Consider the following 25,530-nt stretch of genomic DNA (forward strand, 5'->3'; position numbering starts at 1 on the left):
TTGCTGATAAGAATTAACCCTTTTCTGCTTACTAATTATCATCATACTACTAATTAGATATGATAACACTATACATCAATTCATAAAAAAAATAATTACAGGCTAATTTTTACTAATTGATGTTACACAAGAATTGATTGGATACAGATGTAAAACAAACATTGAGGACAAAATTAGTATTAACCAATCATTGACAGGCAGTACATTGATACACGCCTGGCTATACTGACAAGATTAGCCAGGACCCCAGGCTACTTCCTTCCAAGCACTAGTCAATGCTCATATAGACTTTGTTCCGCCCACTTTACAAATGCATGTTACGATCGTGACCCAGAAGTTATGAAGAATCTCCAGGGATGTCCTACCATGAAGCCAAAACTACGTCCAAATGCGGTACCTGACATTCCATTGACACAACCAACAACAGCTGAGCCCCACCTAAGCAGGGAGCTTGTGAGAAGCGGAGAATGGCTGAGGGAGAAAAAAAATTTTCTTCGCAAATATTTTTTGCGTCCCGTATTAATAATTTTTTTAATAGTTATTTTAGTCATATTTGTGTATAATTTTATAGCCAAATATATCTCAATGTTTAAAATTTGGTATTGTGTACCTGCGTGTACCTCACAACCTGTTCACGTGTGCAGGTGTGTACACTGAAATTGGACATAATAAATTAAAAGTCATCAACATCGATCAGAAATTACAGGTATGCGGCACACTTTCTCTGCAGTGCTGGGTTACCTTTGAAGTTGAAAGCTACAGGTGTCATGCCCCGGGTGGTGATATACTTATATATATGACATCGGCAATACGCACTATTGCGTAACATGCGTCGAATCTGTGTACATCCATGATTACCTGCTGGGTGCACAGGTCAGGTTGGAAAATATACTAGAGCAATGGTTACAGATATAAGTTACGTAATGTATATCTGTTTAACCTGTTTGAATAAACAATAGTCAATACCTTACTGTCGGATATGGGGGTTTACAGAACAGAGAAAAGAGGACTGACAGTGCAGCTTAAAAAAGGGGGCGGATACAAAATAATGCGTTTGTGAATTTACTTAGTAAAGAATGGAGTATCTATAATAATATTAGATAAGCAAAATAAATAGAGAATTCAGAAGAAATGCTTCTAAAGTAAAAAATTAATAAAAAAAAAAAAGCCTGTCAGTCCCCATAACTAATACATAACCTGTAGTGGGTACATAAATTTCCTTCTGAGTTTTCTAATAAAAATTAGGCAGGTATGAAAGGTGTATTGCAATAAGTTATTAGTACTTACCTAATCTATTTATTTATTAAAAATCATTTTATTTCTTAATAAAAAATAAATTGTGAAGAGATATCAAGTGATGCTTTTAAAATGACAGACCATTGATGCAAGGTTATCGTGGTGAAAAATTATATGCAAAAGGTGACTTGAATGAGAAACAAATATTTTGGCTAGTGAATGTATGCAAGTCTTTATATTGCATAAGACATGGAGATGAATAACATAGTTTGAACTTTCAACTTAAATAATGCAGATAAATCCAATTAATACAGACCTGGGAGTAGTAGATAATGTATTATAGTATAGACTGAGTTAGTTAAAACATATTTTACTTGCTGAATTCGGCGTTTTGCATTTGCGCCGATCTGCATTTCATTTGCGCCGATTTTTTCTTTCATTTGCGCCGATTTTTTTTTTTTCATTTGCGCCGAATTTTTTTTTACAGGTAAATTACAGGTGAATAGATATTAGAAGAAGTGGTATGAGTGCCAATGAATGAACTCTCAATCCAAGTCATGTTCTTTTTCATTTATCATTATAGACCTCCTCAGTTAGCCACTTGTACAAATTTAATGAATTATCAATCATAACTTGTATATAACTGTTGTCCCCTGCTCACTACGGGTAGTGGAAGAAGTCCTACAAGATACATCTCCAGACTTTTCATTGACTGTACCCGCTGTCTTTCGGACATCTACCACATGTTTATGCTCGTTCTGTGTTTTGACAATAGAATCCGTGGTGACTCTGGCTGTACACGATTTTATGGTACATTAGTAAAATGTGTTTCAGGACACTTATCATCCGATATGTATGGCCCTCGACGATTAAAGAATTGACTCCTCGACTCGTTTCAGTGTGCAATATGTCTATCATATGTTACTATGAAGTTTCAGAACAATATGAATCAAAATTAACATAAATGAACAGCATTTATAACCAGACTTTACCAATAGTATAGTACAGTACATAGTACATGTACAAGTATTAACTTACCTGTAAATCTAATTAGGAGCAAATATAAAATCGGCGCAAATGAAAAAATGAAATCGGCACAAATGAAAGAATGAATATTTTCAAAATCGGCGCAAATGTCATACGCCCGCTGAATTAAAGCAAAAAGGATTAGACATAAGTAAATCATACTTATGAAGTCTTCTCCATAATACAATATAAAATTACAATAATAGTATGATATAATGGACATGCATATAAGGAAAACAGTTTATGAATAATATTAGCTTTCATATGTAAAAAAGAGAAAAAGAAAGTTTGAAAAGTCATATGATTCTGTGACGGTGACGTACTGATGATGACAATGATGTTCCGTGCCAGTAACAATAACCTCTATCAAGGCATAAAAAATGTGTTTGACCATTTTATGAAATTTTGAACATGTTTGAAAATTTGAATATTTTGTTCATTCGAAAGTTCCATGTGTCCGCAAATTAATAGTTTTGTATCTAAAACAATGTTTTCGGATAGCCAGTTGAGATTATTGAATAAGGTTTTTCTACATAGTGTGTATTTTGGACAAACAAAGAAGTAATGGTAGACACCATCAATATCTGACTCACAGTGACAAGAAGGATTATTTATAAATTTATAATATTAGCTCTAAATAGATCATTGTTTAAGAATGAAGGGGAACATCTCAATTGCGTTAGATGATATTTAATTTCCTTGGACCGTACAAATGAAACGTTTGAATTTTACATATTGGCCTATCGTTTTTTTAATTCTTTCTGTTATGCATTACTACTCTCTGTTTTCTGTCGTGTAGATAATCCTGAAACCACTTCAATAAGTTTCTGTCAATACCATAAGCTTTCATTTTACATATGAGGCCCCTATGCCAAACTTTGTCGAAGTTGAAAAGAAGTCACAAAATACAAAACAATTTATAGACTGAGGATATACCACACGGAAAAAATATCACAAAAAATAAGCCAGTACTCATAGAACATTTTCAATGGGATTATTATGGAGGAGAAAAAGACATATGAATATATATTACTGTTTTAAATCTTTAAATCTTACTTATAATCCCCCTGTTATGTCATACTTATTACACATTTATTTGGGGCAGCTTTAGTAATTCAAATTTTACACCCAACACTCTTGGTAAGGTGATAGGTAATTTATGACGATTGTTGAGAATTGTTTTTAAATTAAAAGAGAGTGATCTTGAAATATTTTATTTTATTACATTTATTCATTTTCGAGTTTAGGAAATTTTTCATGAAGCTTGATTAATGAAATTTTTTTTAATTTAAATCATGCAAAGGATATAATTCATGCCACAATGAAGCCATTTATAGATACCAGGCCACTTTGACATGTTGTTTTTATAACAATTATTTGATCATTACTGATATCTATTTTGAATAAATTTTAGTAACAAAGTTACCTAATATATAATAGATCAAGAATTTTGTATTTTTTAAAATTATTTTTTCTTGTTATATGAAAAATAATTTCGAAAATAAATTGTGACTTTTTGTCCTGTGAATTTTTGTCCGTGACTTTTTGGCTGTGACTTTTTGTCCTACATTATTTATGACCTGTCTTTTTGTATTATTAAATGTAATTCAATTACCTGTTAAACGTAAATATTTCTAAGAAATATCTCTTTATTTTTGGTGAAATTAATTATTGATCTTTCAAGCAATGCCGATATAATATCGGCATTGCTTGAAAGATCGTCAATGTCGGATGACGAATGTATATCTTCTACTTGATTATTTTCAACAAGTAACGGGTCAAACTGATACGGTTGAATATCTTAAGTTTAAGAATTGCCTTGAAAACTGCTGTCAACACCGTCCATTGTTTAATTTTACAGGAATATGATCGACTTCGTCCTTTTTGAGACATTTTCTCAGATTGTATCCACTGACGTCATCACGATCACGTGACCGGTATCTCATTAAAAATCAAAGATTACGACAAGCGCTGTATTCTTTGACCATTAAAAGGTCGTTAAATGAGGTTTTGACAATAAAAAATTATTACAATATGTTATTTGACCAATATTTATTAATTAATTAAAAAAAAAAAAAAAAAAAAAAAATTGTGTCACGTCTCCTTTAAAGGAGATGTGACATGATTTTTTTTTTTTTTTTTTTTTTTTAAATAAATATTTATTTATACATAATTACCCCCAAAAAACATCGATAACAATATAATTATCGTTTAAATGGATAAAAAATAAATTTAAATGTATCGATCTGTCCACATACTAATTATGCATATTTCAATCCCGGAAGTCACTCAGAACGAGGCTGTGACGTCAGTGGTTACATCAATCATATTTGACTGACGGGTGTAAAGGCATAATAAGCGCAATTTCATATTCGAATATCTTCCAACAAAACCCATGACAGTGATTGAAAATGGTTCTGTGTTCTGCCAGTAGATGCAACAATAGGCATAAGGACAATTTGATAAAAAAAATCCGTTTTCTGAGTAACCCGCAGACTATAGTCCCAGGAAGAGATAGGACTTCCTACCTAGCCTGGGATCCGGCCCAATCTAGCTGCGCGTCGTAAGGACTGACAAGATTAGCCAGGACCCCAGGCTACTTCCTACCAAGCACTAGTCAATGCTCATATAGACTTTGTTCCGCCCACTTTACAAATGCATGTTACGATCGTGACCCAGAAGTTATGAAGAATCTCCAGGGATGTCCTACCATGAAGCCAAAACTACGTCCAAATGCGGTACCTGACATTCCATTGACACAACCAACAACAGCTGAGCCCCACCTAAGCAGGGAGCTTGTGAGAAGCGGAGAATGGCTGAGGGAGAAAAAAAATTTTCTTCGCAAATATTTTTTGCGTCCCGTATTAATAATTTTTTTAATAGTTATTTTAGTCATATTTGTGTATAATTTTATAGCCAAATATATCTCAATGTTTAAAATTTGGTATTGTGTACCTGCGTGTACCTCACAACCTGTCACGTCTCCTTTAACTGTAGTGGAGAAGCCGGTTGTTGCAATAAATAGCCAATATCGGGTTCTATGTCGTCCGTTATTTGGTTATATAATAGAAAATCGTCTGTAAATACAGACTCGTTGTCAGATTCCGACATTTACCCAATAAAAATACAATGTTTTATATATATCAAACGGAAAAATCAGTAATGAGAAAAATCTCACATACTGTACGCTCAGCTGTAAGTAGACGAGCAGAAATGAGATAAATCTCACATTCTACATAAATGAAAATAAATACAGGCAATGCATACTATAATTAATCTTTATTTTTACAATCTCATATTATTCCAATTTATTCCGTCTATACAAGACCATATATATTTGAATATACCCACGGACGTCCATGATATTTTCTGACACGGGGAAGAATCATCTACGATTCAATGTATTAAAATAAATGTCTCTATGTTTGTTTGGATATATAGTTTTAAAATGAATATTTGTTCGAATAATTCACTAGTCTAATGCTCTCATAATGTATCCATATTGACGAATCAACCACGTGTGTCGTCCTCGTGTATGGGGTCTACATGTATTATCAACGGGACTCGTCACATTTTCAAAAATAATTAAAATGTCTTTTAAAAACAGTAAATATTCTCATAAAATTGTTAAAAGTCTCCTAATAATCTTTTTATGGTCACTCCACCATGTAACGATATCGCCTCGTCTTATTAATATTAGTGTTGGGGTTGCGACTAGCTCATGAACAAAAACACATGTTACGTTCACGACATTTAATGAAAGAGAGCGTAAAACAAAAAGGCGTTTCCGGACATCACTTGTACAGTTCCGTAAAACATATAAACTAAATTACACATATACATATAATATATATCTAAATATATAACACTGCCTAACATTTCTAAGATCATGTACAGGACTTGGTACTCGAAAATATTAGGCCATGAAAGTACAAATAGATACACAGACCTGAAAACATATTGCACCTCTACTATCGTAGGTTGGACAATATAAACTCCATACCGAAATAAACTCATTTTACTCCAAAAGAAGATAAATAACCCTGCGAATTCCCTGTTTCAAAATAAAGATGATAGGTTCCAGTTTAAAAGAAAAATGCCATTCCTCCTTCCATGTCAAAAAATTTTGACTGAACAAGAAGAGTGCACACACTGAAATGGCTCGCCTCCTTTACTAATCATTGAATTTATGTTGATAGTCCTAAATGTAAAGCTTTATTACAACTGTCACATAAACTTAACATTAACCAAGAAAACCAAACATTGATGAATGAACCATGAAAATGATGTCAAGGTCAGATAAACATGATAAACCATGCCAGGCAGATATGTACAGCTAACAATTCTTCCATACAACAAATAAAGTTGAGCTATAGCTTATAGTTTAAGAAAAACAGACCTAAACACAAAAATTTAACACTGAGAAATGAACTGTGAGAATGAGGTCAAGGTCAAATAAAATCTGTCGATGACATATGATCATAAAATATTTACATACAGCAAATATAGTTGGCCTATTGCTTATTGTATTAGAAAAATAGACCAAAACTCAAAAACCTAACTTTGACCACTGAACCATGAAAATGAGGCCAAGGTCAGATGACACCTACCAGCTAGACATGTACACCTTACAATCATTCCATACACCAAATATAGTGGACCAATTGCATTCAGTATAATCAAAACAGACCAAAACACAAAAACTTAACTTTAACCACTGAACCATGAAAACGAGGTCAAGGTCAGATGACATCTGCCAGCTGGCCATGTACACCTTACAATCATTCCATACACCAAATATAGTGGACCAATTGCATTCAGTATAATCAAAACAGACCAAAACACAAAAACTTAACTTTAACCACTGAACCATGAAAACGAGGTCAAGGTCAGATGACACCTGCCAGTTGGACATGTACAACTAACAGTCCTTCCATACACCGAATATACTAGACCTATTGCTTATAGTATCTGAGATATGGACTTGACCGACAAAACTTAACCTTGTTCACTGATCCATGAAATGAGGTCGAGGTCAAGTGAAAACTCTGACTGGCATGAAGACCTTGCAAGGTACTCACATACCAAATATAGTTATCCTACTACTGATAATAAGAGAGAACTTAACATTACAAAAAAAACAAACTTTTTTTTCAAGTCGTCACTGAACCATGAAAATGAGGTCAAGGACATTAGACATGTGACTGACGGAAACTTCGTATCATGAGGCCTCCATATACAAAGTATGAAGCATCCCGGTCTTCTTTCTTCTAAAATATAAAGCTTTTAAGAAGTTAGTTAACACCGCCGCCGCCGGATCACTATCCCTATGTCGAGCTTTCTGCAACTAAAGTCGCAGGCTCGACAAAAATTATGTTCGCTTTTTAACAATCTTATGTTACTGCACCCTGAAAAAAAATATGTCTACATGACAGTGTAACAAATCATTGTGGTTTCTCTCTAAAGTTACAATAAAATATTTATAAAAAAAACCTGAGGTTAAACAGTTTCATTTTCTAAATCCTGCATCAACATCGAATTAACCTTTTTGTGTTTTTTTAGCAAACGAAAAATAAAGGATTAATATTTGTAATTTAAGCATACTGCACTACTGCCATATTTTTTGTTTATTCCATTGTCAAATTTACAAAACGTTGAACAAATATAATAAATAAAAAAGTTCAATTTAAATAGTTAAAAAATTTAATAGATAAAAAAAGTTCAATTTAAATAGTTAAAAAATATAACTTAATTTCGTCTGCTCATTACGGTTTCTTATTAGACTGATTTATTAATGCATTACTGTGAATAATCGAACATTATGTAATCTCTTTAATGAAAAGTAGAGTAAAAACATGTTGAACGTGAAATAAAAAACGGCAATCACATTGCACGAAAATAACCCTTTACCACCCTCTTTAATGTTCACCCAGTTTACTATATCTTCTTTATGTTGTTGATTTAATCATATTTCCCTAGTAATACAACTTTTGCAAGAAAAACTATATCAACACAATGGACAACCTTAAAATAAACTAAGAAAAGCACATCTGAAATGTCCATTTTTCTGCCTGAAATAAGTCTGTCATCATCAATGGAAGTTTTCTTTTCTTCAGTTTATTTCAAAATATTTTGCATTTCAACATTTGTCAAAAAGTTGATACAAAGCTTTTTTCAATGGAAAAGAATAGCACTTTCTCTAAACAAGGCATCAGATTTCACATGCCCATTCTTACCAGACATGGCTGGAAATTTATACATGATCCTGAACAGTCAAACGAATGCCCCATTGTATGCAGACTGGCCATCAGAATAAGACTCAGGTGATCATATTTTTATATAACAAAGTCCCCTTCATTAACAAAGTTTATCCGCTTCAACAGTAGTTGGTTAAAAAATAATGACTGCTTTTATCAACTGCATTTTCCTGACATATTGCACGACCGACAGATGAATAAACTGACATCAGAATAGAGAAACACATATATAATTTATTACTTTTTATTAATAAAGATGATTGTTATTATCAACATGATTTAGAATGGCACCATTATAGCACTAATAGTAATGTTTAAAAAAATAAATATAAAAAAATTCAATTGCTTATCAACAATAACAATTAACGTTCAACACACTTATTTTAATGCTGCCAATAAAAAAAAAAATCCTAAGCTGACAAAAAACTTATGTAATCAAACACATAAACATAAAAATTATAAATATTTCCCAAATTTGAAACAAAATTTAAAATATTTTACTTTTTCTTCTTAAACATATTGAAAAAGAAAATCTCAAATAGAAAAAAAGTTTTCTTTACTTTTATTCAAAAACAAAAAATACAACCCTCACAAAACTAGTAAGCTATTTTAGTAACCACATTGAAGATTCTCTAGTAATTAAATAAAATAAACAATGAATAAATTTGATATAAAATATTGTCATTTGCATGTAATAGGTGATTTTAATACACACTCATTACGGCTGAGGTGTAAATCTAAGGTAACTTTTCCCAGAGGGCACATCCTGGACTCTGTGTTTTGGAAAAAGTTTGGCTGCCTCTTCTGGTGTAACACTTGGGACAACCATGCATTCTCCTCCTTGCTGCAAAAGATAAAAAAGGAAATTTAATAAAAAAAATATCTTTGTTTTTTTTATAAAATGATAAAACTCTGGTTAAGTAAATGCAGTGAATATTAACTGAATAGCTCTGGTCAAGTATACATCTAATCTTTATTGATAATAATAAGTTCTGACTTGTGCCACAACTGTGGTGTACCTGACCAATGACAAACACAGTTTCACAAATTTCATTAAGAGTCTAGCAAGTCATCTTTTTCGTCTATGAAGATCTACAGATCTGACAAAATCAATAACAACAAAACTAAAGCATTATAACTCATCATTAAAGTATGAGGGATCCTACTTGACTTTCATACAATAAAGACATAATCTTTCAATCAGCTTAATTGAGGTCTGAAGCTGGCATGTCGGTAACTGCTATAAATCCTTTGTTCATTCATGTATCATTGTCATTTTGATTAGTTTTTTTTGCTACCTATTCTGATATCAGACTTGATTGCTTTCAAATCTGAGTTTTACTGCTCATATTTATATGTGTTTTTTTTTCATTCTGCATTGGCTAAAAGTATAGGGGGGGTTGAGATCTCATGAAACATGTTTAATCCCGCCACATTTACGCGCCTGTCCCAAGTCAGGAGCCTCTGGCCTTTGTTAGTCTTGTATGTTTATTAATTCTAGTTCATTTATATGTTTTGAAGTTAATTGTGACGTCCATTTTCACTGAACTAGTACACAATTTTATTTAGGGGCCAGCAGAGGACCACCTCCAGGTGCAGGATTTTCTCACTGCACTGAAGACCGATTGGTGGTCTTCGTCTGTTGTCTACTGTTTGGTTGGGTTGTTGTTTCTTTGACATATTCCTCTTTTCAATTCTTAATTCTATTAATTATATTAAGAAACTAATTTCAGTCTTTTTGGTATTATGCAAATATACAATGAGGATTTTCACAATTTGTTCATAGAATCTTGATGCCGTTTTGGACGAATTTGTTAAGTAAATGGTCATTGCAGTCTTATTTCTATGAATGATACAAATGATGGATTGTGGCTGAGGAGGTAGGCCCAAATAATCTCCATGGAAATGAGATACTGCCAGTGCTTATACAATTGACTGAACATTTTAAATTTGCTTAGGATGACCAATCACAAAATAAAACATGCATATGGCACAAGACAACATGAGACAAATTTCAATGTTTTGATAACAGTTGCAATTACAGTGTAACAAGTGTTATCTGACACTCTAGGGGACCAGAAAAAATGTTGGATTAAGCAAGATGTCAGAATACTCATGTTTTTTTCTGCAAGGATAAGCATATTTTGGAACCATGACAATGTGTTGGTTTAAGCAGGATGTTGGAAAACTCAAGTGTGGCACATGTGGGATAAGCCAGAATACACTGTACAAGGAAACAATATAGTATATAGCACACCATACCTGCCAATTAGCTGGGGTTGCCACTTTTTTGGTAGCTGTTAACTGTAGGGAATCGATAACTCTCAGGATCTCACTGTGGAATACAAAGTTTAACACATCGTAAATAATAATTACAATATTTACTATTTCCATGACTGAGGCCGAGAAAAAAAAGATCTGTGTTTCCGGTAACCCGACCGACCCTGTTTTTTAGCCCCGACCCTAACTTTTTTATTGGATCTTCCAAAAAAAAAAAAAAAATTTATCAACCGACCCTGTTTTTGACACAGGCTTCTGATAGATGACCTAATATTTTTTCTCTCTTGATTCCGACCTACCGACCCTATTTTTCAAAATGATGTTACCGGAAACACATATCTTTTTTTTTTAGGCCTGAATATAATTTATAGAAATAAAAAAAAAACATTTTAAAATTAATGAAAATTTGTTATTCCAACATGTCCAAAACATGCAAAATGATACAGCACACTTAAAAATCACTCTATAATAAATATATTTACACTTTTGGTATTTAGCTGAATTTTGCCTCCGAATAACCTTAGATTTACTCTGAATAACCTTCTGACGTCAAGCAACAATCATTTTTTAATAGCGACATCAAATGTTTTGAATTGTGATGTCAAAATTTACGGGAACTGTGTGATTTTACGTAATGGCAGACACATGTGCATACAAGAGTAAATACATCTATTAAAACAAGATTTAAAAGTGAGTTTGATTGATGTATTGTTGGTTGCTTAATGTCCAGTGGCAAATATTAGTTTATTTTATGCATGTTCAGTACGATTATAGGTAAACAGTTGATTGTAAACTTACTCAAAGTTACGGCCAGTAGTAGCTGGGTACAAAGCAGACAGCTTCAATTTCTTGTCAGGTCCAACGATGAAATACTGAAATTAAAAAAGGAATCATAATCAAGACAAATTACTTATCCAGGGTTAATACAAGGGCAGTAACTCATAAAAGGCAAAAAATTTAAATACCAAAAACAAACCCTCGGCAGCTTTGCTCTAAAATTATAAATGGATCACCAATTACTTATCGAGGGTTGATACAAGGGCAGTAACCCATGAAAGTTAAAAATTTTAAATAATGAAAATGCACCCCTGGGGCAGCTTTGCATACTACATACATAGAATATGTCAGTGTCATAAATGAAAAGTGAAGAGGTACCAACATGGACCAATTCAACCATGCAAACCAATTATTATCATGATTATACAAAGTCTTGCTTTGTTTTGTAACTTTATATAGTCATGATAGAAGTAAGGTGTAAAACATGATATATTCCAAAACATTTTTATAAGAAAAAATATAAAGTTAATAATATATCAAGATGCTCAAAAACCTTACATCTGAAAATCATACTTAGTATATACACATGGCTTACAAAATTATATACACAACAGTGGTCTCGCTAGCCCAAAATAGAAGTGCGCCGCGCCCTTCTGCCCTGACGTCTTTTTCCAAAATTATCTTGTGCCGTTTTGGTAAAATTTTGTTTCATCGATTTCTGATCTCCAAGTTAATTACATATATGACACCTGTGTGATAGCCCCCAGGTTAATCATGTCATTACAATCAATTACAATGATAAAGACTTCAAAGGTGTTAATAACTAGGTAATTTAATTAGGACAATGTATCTTTTTGTCATACTTTTGATGAATGTGTCAGGGAGTGTGTGTGTGTTTAGCTTGGGTCGGCATTTTCGATCTCCAAGTCACAATGGAAGAGCGTATATAAATGAAGACTTTCATGACTTCACGACAAGCAGTTTTTAATTAACCCAGACGTGGTGGAAATTGATTTTGGAGTTACTTCCCCTGTTTTAGCTTATTACAAATTTGTGATCTAAAAATATTATCTAGTATAAAAAAAAAGGAATAAATTACCAATTGAATATATAATAACATAATAATGTTACCTTAATGATATTAACTGTCTTTGAACATATTAAAAAATATATATTGCAATTTCTACTTGATAATTATACTTTTAGCAATCCATGTTCTAAACATTGTTAAATTAGTAATGCTCTCAGTTTCAGGTCATATGATGTATTAAAAGCTATAATTCCTGTATAGATAAAAAAAAAACAAAAAAAACCACATATTCTTTGATAATGGGTAGAGTGAAGTTAAACTGTAAAAACAAAATATGTTGATGAAGATGTACTATATCTTTCATAACTACACAAACAATGAAATAAAGACTATAGTTGAAAAGCATCTTTATTTTTTTAAAAACAACATATACAGTGAAAAAAAAAAGAGATTCGTTATCGTGATACACACAGAAACGTACACAAAAAAATGAGCAGTGCCTTTTCTTATCATAAAAAGTGCCCTGCCCTCCACTGGCACCCTGCCCCTTTTGATTTCTAGCTAGAGCACTGCACAATTTCAGAACAAAAAGGAAAAAGGAACTTTACATTTAAATTATATCCTATAAAATGGTCAGAGTTATCCCTCTTTTTGTTTTACACAGTTTTGTTCACTAAGAATCCATTATGTAACATTGCTTGTCTAATGAAGTAGCACATAATCATAATGAATTACTTTATAACTTATATTTGTCAGTAAACATGGTAAATATATATCACACTATAATGTGGTTTTATTTATATTTATATACATATATATTATGGGTAGTAATTTTAGTGGGTTGAGATATATTTCTTTGGATATTTGATCTTTTGTGGATTGGACAATTTACAAAAGTATAAGATTAATTATTGTGATTTCAGGATACGTTGCCAACAAATATTTAAATGCAATGATTTTCATTAAGTTTTGAAATTTTGCATTTTACCTACCTCATCACGAAATTTATGAATTTAGTTTTAAAAATAAAGGATTTTTTTTTTATCATGTTTATGCAAAACAACCAGTGATGATTTTTTCCTGTTCAAATGGTTTTCCAATAGTAATTTTCAGTGCCCTTTATGGCTCGCTTGCTGTTTGGTGTGAGCCAAGTCTCTGTATTAAAGGCCATACTTTGACCTATAATTGTTTTGTTTTACAAATTGTCACTTGGATGGAGAGATGTCTCATTAGCACTCATACCACAACTTATATCAAAATATAACAGCAGGATAATGACAAAGGTATAGCAATGTGGTGAGAGGACAATACTAGTCCCTTCTAGACCATATGAACTAAGACAACTTACAGCTCTACATGTGAGTGGTAATCCAGTCTTGTCTTTCTCTACTGGATCTAACATACCAAGCTGTACTGCTAACTTTCTCTCCTTGTCAGCAATGATAGGATAGGGAAACTCTCCACCACACTTCTGGTAGCTCTGGATATCCTGTAAAAATAAAAAAAACACCAAACAGTGAAAAATAAGTTATATTCAAAACATGATTTTGATAGCCAACCTGGACTTAAATATACTTTTACCATATAAACAACCAGGTGCTCCATAGGGCGCCGCTTTATACGACCGCAGAGGATGAACCCTGAACAGATGGGGCAAGTATGGACACAACATCCAAGCTTGATACAGCTCTGAATTTGGATTGTGATCAAATTTTTGACATATATATGGGTTTCTTACACAAAACAAATGTCAAGATCTTACAAATCTATTGCACAATATAGGCAATTAAAGATTTCTCCTTCAAACTTTTCAAAAATTTGAAATTTGAGAAATTTGGAAAAAAAAAATTTAAACTACTACCACCCCCCTTTTTTTGTAAATTAGTCAAAACCCTGACATTTCTTTATACATAATTTACAAGTAGTGTAAGGAAGGTAAATCTGAACATATCCAACATTGTATGGTAATGTTCTTGAATTACCTCCCTTACACTGCTTTTAAATTGTCTTAATGGGCTGTCCATTGAGCATAAAAACCTAGTTTTCCCCCTTTTTTTGCCCCTTATTCCAAAACATTTTGAGTCATAACCCCCCAAAGTCAATACTAACTATCCCTTCATTGTTTGGAAACTTGTGGTATCATTTCAGAGAGATTCATACACTTAAACACAAGATATTGTTTGAAAACTACAAAAATGCTTATTTTGGGACCCCTTTTTGGCCCCTAATTCCAAAACTATTGGGACCATAACCCCCAAAATCAATACTAACTATCCCTTCATAGAATGGAAATTTCAGAGAGATTCATACACTTAAACACAAGTTACGGTTTGAAAACTACTAAAATGCTTATTTTTAGCCCTTTATTGGCCTCTAATTCCAAAATTATTGGGACCATAACCCCTAAAATCAATCCCAACCTTCCTTTAGTGGTATTGAATCTTGTGGTAAAAATTTATAAAGATCCATTCACTAAAGCTAAAGTTATTGTCAGGAAACTAAATACGTCTTCGGACGACGACAACATGATAGCATTATATGACGCAATTTTTTTTTTGCGGTCGTATAAAAATCAACACCAATGCTGTTTATTTATAAATTTTAAAGTAATAAAGCATGTTTAATAAATTGGTTAAACTAGGTTGCCTTATAATGATTGTTTTTATATTGTAATATTTGCACCCTAGGACAAAATTCCCTCTATTCAATTTGAACAACATGAACCATAAAATTAATGTTTTTAAGAGGGGGCAATAGGGGGTCCGTTAACATGTTAAAAACACCTCGATTTTGGCAAAAACAGTTAACAACAAATGCAAAAATGCTGATAACAGTTAACACAGTGGGTCTAAAACAGTTAACCGTTTAAATTTTATCTAAGATAACAGTTAAAAACACCTTGAAAAGGTCCAAAACAGGTTAACCGTTAACATAAAAAGGTATCCCTCCCTTTTAATATTTACAGTCATAAAAATGTATAATTTTCCATAGACAGTTCTGGTAATTAACAATCAAAATTTCATAATACATATTGAATACAACATTTTTTTACAATGCTTGAGTTCATCCTAGGATTGCCCTCCTCCTTTTTAAAGGTGACATATCTCTATATGTTTATTTACACAATAAACAATAAAACATAATACATTTTTCTCATATTACATGTCTCGTCATGCATCCTTTCATCTGGGAATTTAACCATTTAAAATGTTTAAATTGTCATTCTATGAACACAAATATTATAAATGTTTGAGTTTTTTTATATTTATAGTTCAGTTGAACATAAATTTAAATCTTATTGATAATATGACATTTTAAAATCTTTAGAAAAAGGAGAGAAAAAGTAAAAGGGGTCATGTATATCTCTATAAATGTGTTATATATATATATGCTGATCTATCTTGCTGTGTTAATTTTACAGCATTTTAAATGAGTTTCTGCCCTCTTTATTTCACTATTTTCATAACATCAGTCAAAAAAATCATTAAAACATAATTTATCTGTACATTAAATTCACAATGCAATAAAAAGTATATAATACCTTGGACCATCCAAGATGATCTTCCACCGAGTCACATGATAGAGCTATAAGTTTGACATTTCTTTTTTGAAACTCAGGGACAAGTTTTATCACTGCTCCAAGTTCAGTTGTACAAACAGGGGTATAATCTGCAGGATGGGAAAACAGAATTGTCCAACTGAAACAAAAGACACAAAATAAGTTTAAAAAAACATCTATAAACTAGAACTTAGAAGTATCAAGTTCGAGATAAAAAAAAAATACTTACAATGTATGCGTATATGAGCTTTCAATACCCGGTAGTTTGAAAGATAATAGAATTATAGCAAGATTAGAGACAGTATTGAGACCATTTTAATATAGTTACATTGCATGTATGTTTCATGATGCTTGTTTTGATTGGCTAACAGCAATCTCGCCTCCACCTGAAATTAACATTTATTACACAATGAAATTAAACAATCATGATGACACAAAGTCCCACAATAAAGTGCATAGGTAAATAATTACATTAGATGTATGTTTCATTATAATACTTTATTCTGATTGGCTAACTGCACATCACATGTCATTCCATCAATTGCATTACTCAATAAAACTTATCATTCATGGTAACACTTGGTCCCACAATAAGTGCACAGGTGAATTAAATAAAAAATTTTATAAAATTCGTGTTTTCATGATCATAGCTAAAAAATGTAATTATAAGTATTGAATGCTTCTTTTTGTAACTTCATAGGGTTGTAAAAGCGTTGACCGCGCTTCATACAAAATGTACTTCGTTCAACGTTTCAACACCCCAATGAATTTACAAAATGAAGCATTCAATTCTTAAATGAAGGAAAAACTTGATATAAATCATATTTTCATGATCCTAGCCAAAAAAAATGTAAAATTTATATAAGTATTGAATGCTTCTTTTTGTTATATCATAGGGTTGTAGAAGCAATGACTGTGCACGCATTTTTAGAATGAACTGCTTCCGTGCTTCATATAAAATGTATTTCGGTCAATGCTTTTACATGTTTTACACCCCAATGAATTTACAAAAAGAAGCATTCAATTCTCAAATAAATCTTGAACGCTTTCTGCTATACATACTATATGAACAAGCATCAACAGCAATCACAGATACAGAAATTTTCATACGTCAGGGCCAACTGACTCCTGAAGACACTGGAAGAGGAGGCCTGATCCAGTCATGCTTCAGTGATTCTCAATACTGTAAATTCAGAAATTATTGCGAGGTTTTTATGATTGCGAAAAATGCGACAGAGTTATCAACGCAATAATTTAATCTCGCATTTTCAAATATTTTATATGAATTAAACAGGATTTTTCTCAAAATCGTAGAAATTAAAATCGCATTTAAGTCTAAAAAGACTTAAAATGACAAAATCGCAATAATAAATGCACGCAATAATTTCTGAATTTACAGTATAATCTACCATTTTTTAAAATTTGTTCCCCCTAAAAAGGATGTAGGAGAAATACAGGACCCTCACTAAACCCACCTGTGCACAGAGACCACATACATTCGTACTTATGTATGAAAAGATATTTTAATAGGTATCATGTCAGTAAGACAGCTCCCCAATCATGAATGACAAAAAACAAGAATGAGAGTTCAACACAAGTTGTCAACAAATGACATGATAGACATTAATAGATACAATTATTTCTAGTTCTGGTTCAACCCAAACATTTGTGGAAAAGGTTCATAAACATTTAAAGTAATTGCATTCATATATAATTACATTAGATGTATGTTTCATTATACTACTTTTTTTGTTAAGTCTGTTTTTTGTTATATCTACTTTACGTGACTCTGCATTTATGTATGCCGTCAATCGAACGACAAAATTATTTTTATGTCTACCTGTGCGAATTTCAAACGCGCAATTTTACACCAGTACTGAAAACCTTCTATCCTTTACGGGTAGACTTTACATAGATAAATTAAGTCGTATAAGAAAAGCAATATGAGTATGTTAAATTTGATGTATGCCTTTTTGTGTTTCTTCGTTACATTTGTTGTTTTTATAGTGATATTAAGATGATAACACAATATTGACTGCTGTACCCCTATTTTTGACATTTTTACTCTTTGAGTATGTTTGTTTTGTTCATGCATCGTTGACAATGTAATGGAATTTGATGCGACTGTCATACAAGTGAGAGGTTTAGCTAGCTATAAAACCAGGTTCAATCCACCATTTTCTACATTAGAAAATGCCTGTACCAAGTCAGGAATATGACAGTTGTTATCCATTCGTTTGATGTGTTTGGACTTTTGATTTTGCCTTTTGATTTTTTGATTTTCCTTTTTGAATTTTCCTCGGATGTTCAGTATTTTTGTGTTTTTACTTTTTTCATTATAATACATTATTCTAAATGGCTAACTAGCAATCTCGTGATATTCCTTAATCAATTGCATTACACAATGCAACTTTTCATTCATGATAACACGAGGCCCCACAATAAAGTGCACAGCTAAATGAAAAAAAACTTCATAAAAGGCGTGTTTTCATGATCCAATAGGTAAAAATGTAATTATAAGTAGTGAATGCTTTTTTTTGTAACTTTATAGGGTTGTAAAAGCGTTGACCGTGCACACATTTTTAGTATGAAGCGCTTCCACGCTTCATACAAAATGTACTTCGGTCAATGCTTTTACACCCAAATAAATTTAAAAAAAAGAGCATTCAATTCTTAAATATGCACCACAGTCCTATATTTTGACCTTTGGAAAAAAAGTATCTGCCATTAGAATTTTTCATTCAACTCAAGCAAACAAGTTCTCATGAATGCAATATTATAATAGAAGTAGCAAAGTGTGCACATAATAATGCATGTAAATAAATAAAGTATGTTGCAAAAGTGCAACATCCATCCAGATGAAGGTATGGTACCCCTCCCCTTTTAGTGTCTTATAATTTGTGTATTAATCAAATCAATCATTTTTTTTTAATTCCTATATTTAACTTGCACTTGTTCGTATACACAAAAAAAATAATGCATCTTATGTTTGACAAAATTCAGTGGTACGCCTCTACTATATTTTTCTTTCACACGAAGCATTTTCGGTCAATGGGCGTACCATTTTATGTAACGTGTACCGGTCAACATTTTCTGTATTTTTATTTAAATAAGAAAACAATGTTAGCTTAAGTTCTCACCTATCGCCAATCCAGTCGTGAAATTGAATATCACCTTGACTTGTCTCAGCCTTGAAATTTGGAAATTCGTCTCCCAAGTTGATACCCATGCTTGCTTTTCTAGATTTGCCAAAATACCGGAAGTAGCGTCGTACCTACCCGTGTCCACGGACCAATAAACAAAGGTGTTATCAGTTTAAAGGTAAAAGTTCACAATATATAATTTGCAACAATTGAGAAGCTTGACCCTTATTTTAGTGAAACAAAGGAATGACATAAATGCTGATTGGGGGAGGAGATGTAGAAAGAAGAGTTTTCAGCCGGTTTACAAAAAAAATGGTTTAAATTAAGATCATGAAAAAATACTGTTTTAAATAAGCTTTATTTGCCTTATCAAAATGTTAAATCAGAATCTAACCTGAATTGGTCGATTCTAGTCGTCACAGTATATCAAAATTGGAACATGTATCCAATTGTACAATAACTTAATAACACTTGTAGTTCCGTCTAATAGTCGGATTTAGGGGGGTGGGGGTGGAGGGGAAAACCTACCCTTTTTGAGCCCGGGATAAGCATTAGTGGATTAGAGCAATCATATCGTCTTAGTGACTGACCCATTATTCCGACCCCCTCCTCAATTTGTCTGACACTCTCCCATTGGCCCGACACCCCATTAGTCCGACAACCCACTAGTCCGACACCAATGACACCAATGATTAAGTTAGTCCGACATCACAACATTTTATATAAATAATCTTTATTTCAAGAGGATAATCCTATAAGTAAAAACTAATGCTCTGAGTGAGAGTCCCCAAAATAATAATAACAAATTTATAAAGTGCTTACAATATTATAATTTAATGTCCAGTGGCAAATATTTCATGCATATTCAGGACAATTTAACAATTCATCAAATACAACACGTAGGTTCTCAGCGTAATAAATACCATCCGGGATGAAAAAAAAGGTCAATGAAACTAGGACTGACACTGGGCAATCAGAGTATATTGAACTTGTTGAATAGGGACAGGGTTTGCCTTACAACAAGACTCAGACAATAAGGCCACCGATGGCCCGAGTCAAAGAGTTGTTTCGATGGTTCCTAACCTGCAAAGAGCGTGGCACTTTTTCTAGACGAGGCATCGGATTTTACGTGACTACAACATTTGTTGAAAATTATACATCCCGCACATCCTAATAAGTTAAACGGACATCCAACTTTGGCAAGGGTTTATTCAGTGCTAGTCGTAAGAAGACCATTGAAGAGACCACATTTCTATTCTCACTTACATCTTAAAGACATGTTAAAACTCACTTGACCTTGTACATCAAGTGACTAAGACGGATAATACAATTTATCAAGGTGTGTAGGTAGATATGTATTGGTGAAAATAGTTGGATATTTACCCAAACAACATATAGAAAGAACATGATGAAGTATCGAACATTTTGAAAAATAAAACTAAATATATTTTGGGAAGTTTTGTCGAATAAGTAACATGAAGATACGCAGCTTTGTATCTCCCCCGAGGCAAAGAATTAAGAAAGTTAAGACACCAATTAGGGTTTTAGATGCTTACGTGATTGTATGTGTGATGCTTAACATGCTTAATTCAGCGTACAGAATTATTTTGAGAAGAACATTAGTTTAGTTGGTCTGTTTTCATAAACAATGTTTGTAGTTAATTAAAGAGTGAATTATTTTCATGTAGCCTTTTTGCTTGTGTTGTTCAAAAGACAACCGATAAGTTGTGTTTTTTAAAGATGCACAAAAGAACACGAATGAAAATAACTATAAACAGAAAAAAAAAGTTGTTGTTTTATGAATATGCAATTACAAATGGTATCGCTTACGTAAACAATACATTATTGGTAGTTATATATATAATTATTTGTCAAGTTGTATAATGAATGTCCAGTGGAAAATGTTTCATGACTGATCAGTTCAAGTAAGTTCTGTAAGCACATTTCATTCATTTGTATAGAAGTTTCAACCTCAATAATGTCTTTTTGTACAGAAAAATTATCACCGATTGAACAACTTTACTATCGATGCTATAAATTTAAACTCGCCAATTTTCGAAACTTTCGAGTGAATGTCAAATAAAAATTCGTTAGCTCTCAGTTTACATGGTTTAAAAAATTTTTTTCGACCTTTTATTAAAGTTTGTGTACAGTATAGATGAATGGAGTTATAATATAGATGAATGGAATTATAATGTTTACATAATATATAGTTCCTTTTTATGATAAAATTACACTTTTACAGGTTTGACTGTATTCGAGACCTAATCACGTGAACAATATTCTTTATGACGAAATACTGCTCTGTTGGTGACCTATAGTTGTTAACCTCTGTGTTATATGATCTCTTGTAAAGAGTTATCTCATTGGCAATCACACCACATCATCTTTTTAATGAATTATAACACAATTTTCATTTTATAAATGTAATTAAAGTTTGAAATTCCTTTAAAACTCATGGTGCATGTAAATGAAGAGAAGAAACTCAAAGTTGGTCCTGCTTTGTTTCATAAAAACGAATCTGGACTTTGAGAGGGATAAATCCTATTTTTGAAGGACGTGTTTTTCAACAAACAATTGAAATTTCCATGGGAACCAACTGTTCAATACAGTACAGTACTCCTTTTCTTGTCGATTTATTCTTTTATTCATATGAGCAGACTGCTGCTGAATTCATACAGGAACTTCGTAGGAAGACAGAAAAGAGTTAGCAGTATCTTTTTTAAGTTTACTTCCCGCTGTAAACATGATGTTCTCTCACTAAACAATTCAAATTTTGTGACTATATGTTGAACGCATCTAGCTATCCCATCGAACTTGAGACAAATGATATAACAGAAACAGCTTAGTCTACCTCATACATTGCATCTAGAAATTAACTTTGACGATCAGTCGAAAACAAAACTTAACGACAAAATAGATGGCATCAGATTCCCTATTGTGAACTTTCCATTTCTATGAAGCAACATTCCAGTAGCGTGTATATCTATCTCCAAGTTGATACGATAGAGCTTGTACTTTCTATCATGATTGTCTTGAAAGAGAATTGCTGCTCATAAGGAAGCTATTAATCCAAGAATTCTAAGAAGGGAAGCTGTAATCATCCCTATGTGAATTTTACAAACGCCATCACAAGTTTGTTGATTGACCGTCATGGAATATCACAGATGATAGCGGATATTTTTCAATTGTCGTAAAAACAATTCAGTCCCCTTTTCTCCAATAGTAAACTATCTATAAGACTTATTACCGGGTTTGTTTTTAAATGAGCAACGCGACGGGGTCCACGTGTAGAGCCTGATCTGCATATCCCTCCGGATCACATGTATGAGATCACACACATTTTTTGGTGGTGCTTGTTTTGATAAGTTTAAAGCTTTCTGTGTTGTGTTTTGTGTACTGTTATTGTCTATAATTTCTCTTTGTCTTATTAAGCCATGATTCAACACTAAATTGATGTAGAAAAAGTGCTTTGCAATCGCTGAGGAAAAGTTGAGTGTAATGACGAAGCTGACATCATTTAATCGATAAATAAATCCTATACCTTTAGTGAACGACACAGGGTCTTCTGGAACTCTAATTCTTATTTAAGAAATGAGCCTCTTTGATAAATCACCATTTGGTGAGTACCATATGTCGTTTCACGCAATTTGATACATGATACAAAACATTCCGAATAAATATGAAGGAGGCAACATACTTTAAAAGAGGGGCGAAAGATACCAGAAGGAAAAGTCAAACTCATAGATCGAAAATAAACTAACAATGCCATGCATGGCTAATAAGAAAAAGACAAATAATAGCACACAAGAAACTACCTACAAAGACTGAGCAACACGAACCCCACCAAAAACTGGGGATGATCTCAGGTGCTCCTGAAGGGTAAGCAGATTCTGCTCCAAATGTGGCACCCGTTAACAATGACTATCAGAAAAAATATCCATAATTAAGCTAAATTTTGATGTCAACGATAGACTAGCATTTTCTAAACATGATAACTTGCGTATTCATGAACGGAACAGAATCATGCAAAATATCTGCATTATAGATATGTATATCACTTTAATTATATACCTTACTCTCTCAATACGTTATGATAAATACATTTTTGTTACAATGTTTAGATTTTACAACTAACACTTGTACTGAGTATAAACATGGTTTATACGCAGAAGCAACTGAGAAATGTATACTCGATCCGTAAGGAGAAGTCACACGTACACTTAGTTTCAGTTTAACTTGTTCGCAATATTTTTAGTCCTGTGAAGTTTTATGGCTTGACATATTATACTGACACATGTCCAGTGTCGAGGAAAGGTTTTGCCATCTAAATGTCCATAGGAATATTTGAGTGGTTCAATTACTGTCTCTATTTGACCTATACCCCACAGCTCTTTTTTTTCGTTGAAACGCGAGTTGTCAGTACAAAAATGTGCTTATCGAATCTACAGCCGTTTATTTACAACTTAATTTGAAGCCGTTACTGTCACATCATCGTTAAGTGAAAAGAAAATAACAAAGGAAAAGAAAAAACATCCCGCTTATCATATGTTGGCATTGGTAGTTTTAACACCTAGATTTAAAAAACGGAACAAGCATGACAGCTAGTTTTAAACATTTGATTTAGGATAAATACGTTTAAATGCTACGGTTAAATTAAGAACAAGATACCGAGGATAACACAATCAAGTTAGAACCATAGGCAGAGATAAGTATAAAACGAACCAACAATTGACACCCCCTGATCAATATAACGCTACAAAACAAATTGCAGGGGTAGTGTTTTGAAAAATGGTAAAATTCTCAATTCTTTCATAGTTACCTTCTATCTGTTCTTTATATTAAATTCTACGGATATTCTGTTTCTTTATTGGCTTTATTGAAAAGGAAAAGAAACACAAAAAGCATAAAACAATGTATTCGTTTTCAGATATTTTTTTCAAAATAAAATACAAAGAACAAAACCTTTATTTAATTACCGGAAAAAGTTATATAACATCACAAGCTAACTTAGTGGCAAAGTAAGTATCACCAGTACTAACATCAAAGGTAAAGATGGCCATATATGCTGTTATGAGAAACAATTTGTAAGATGGAACGAGCGTTTTAAAATGTTTTTAGATGTGAAATCATACATGACGGAAAACTTTCAGACTGGTTAAAAAAATGTCTGGAGTAAAACAGGGATGCATAATATATTCTTTTCTCCTAGTATTGTATTGTGTAATGAAAAAGCCAACAACTGACACTGAGCACTTCGATGAACACCATGAATCGTACATTAAAGGTGTCACACCACTAATTACTTCCTCAAATTTAGAACGTATGTGAAAGTAGGCCTACTCGGACAAAAAAATAGTGCATTTGATGTCATTGTTTACTTAAACTAACCAACAAATTGGCAGAAATGAAACTTTTGGTGAAAGAGAAATATATTAAGACCATTTTGAGCTAAAATTTACTTGTTTATGAGTTTGCATTCAAAATTGAGGATACCTGCACTCCATAGTATACTAATTTAAGATTTCCAGAAAACCAGGGGTTATTTTTAGTGGTACCTCTATTCGAAAGACCTTTTCTTTTTTATATGACTTTAAACATCTGTTGAAAATTGGCATGTAGAAAGCTGATACATGTATGATTCAAAATTTGGTTGAACAGATAGGGACTTTTAATTGGTGGTATGACACCTAAAAGCATGCGGAACCTTAAGACCAACCACTGCGTCGGTGATTCGCTCCGGTATTCACCCTGCTGTACACAACCCTATGGTGTGTGCAAAGATTACTCGCCAAGTTTGATACCCAAAAGCTCTTTACGGATGCGAGATCTGGAGCAAGCTGTCTAAAACAGAAATACTTATGTTAGAACGAACGCAGCGCTATGTATGCAAGTTCATTCAAGGATTGCCTAGACGCACAAGAACTAATATGTGCTTTTCTCTTATTGGTTGGTTTAACCTAGACAGTTTTATTAATGAACGCAAGTTTTGTATTCTCGTACGTAGACTTTTCGAATTCAAATATTTTAACCAACAATTGTGCATCTGATTTTTCAAAAGACTGTGTGGATTTACTCTACAAATACCATTTATCGGACCATTTAACAAAGTTCACGACTAGCAGAACTTTTCTGTCTCAGCGTATATGGAAGCGAATAGTTCACAGATCTATTTTTGAATATGAACTAAAGAAATGGCAGCAACGTATACATATAGATAGT

The 25,530-nt window shown here is 32.6% G+C and overlaps 1 protein-coding gene across 1 annotated transcript; it reads right to left on the bottom strand.

Annotated features, from left to right (window-relative positions):
* Nucleotides 1-8,749: 8,749 nt before the first annotated feature.
* Nucleotides 8,750-19,465, bottom strand: LOC139512310 (peroxiredoxin-6-like). Its single transcript, XM_071299819.1, has 6 exons — nt 19,306-19,465; nt 16,148-16,304; nt 13,955-14,095; nt 11,598-11,671; nt 10,782-10,854; nt 8,750-9,363 (listed from the first exon to the last, which is right to left on the bottom strand). The coding sequence occupies exons 1-6, from the start codon at nt 19,392-19,394 to the stop codon at nt 9,238-9,240; spliced, it is 660 nt and encodes a 219-aa protein (XP_071155920.1). The 5' UTR covers nt 19,395-19,465; the 3' UTR covers nt 8,750-9,237.
* Nucleotides 19,466-25,530: the final 6,065 nt, after the last annotated feature.

The sequence above is a fragment of the Mytilus edulis genome, chromosome 2 (assembly GCF_963676685.1).
Source record: "Mytilus edulis chromosome 2, xbMytEdul2.2, whole genome shotgun sequence".
Classification (NCBI taxonomy): Eukaryota; Metazoa; Mollusca; class Bivalvia; order Mytilida; family Mytilidae; genus Mytilus; species Mytilus edulis.

What these genes read in the sequence shown, in the direction of transcription:
- LOC139512310 (XM_071299819.1), bottom strand. Translation starts at nt 19,394, where the DNA reads ATGGGTATCAACTTGGGAGACGAATTTCCAAATTTCAAGGCTGAGACA. An exon ending in CACGACTGGATTGGCGATAG is followed by an intron (nt 16,305 to 19,305) that starts GTGAGAACTTAA and finishes CTTTTGTTTCAG; the next exon opens with TTGGACAATTCTGTTTTCCC. An exon ending in TACCACTCACATGTAGAGCT is followed by an intron (nt 11,672 to 13,954) that starts GTAAGTTGTCTT and finishes TTTTAATTTCAG; the next exon opens with TATTTCATCGTTGGACCTGA.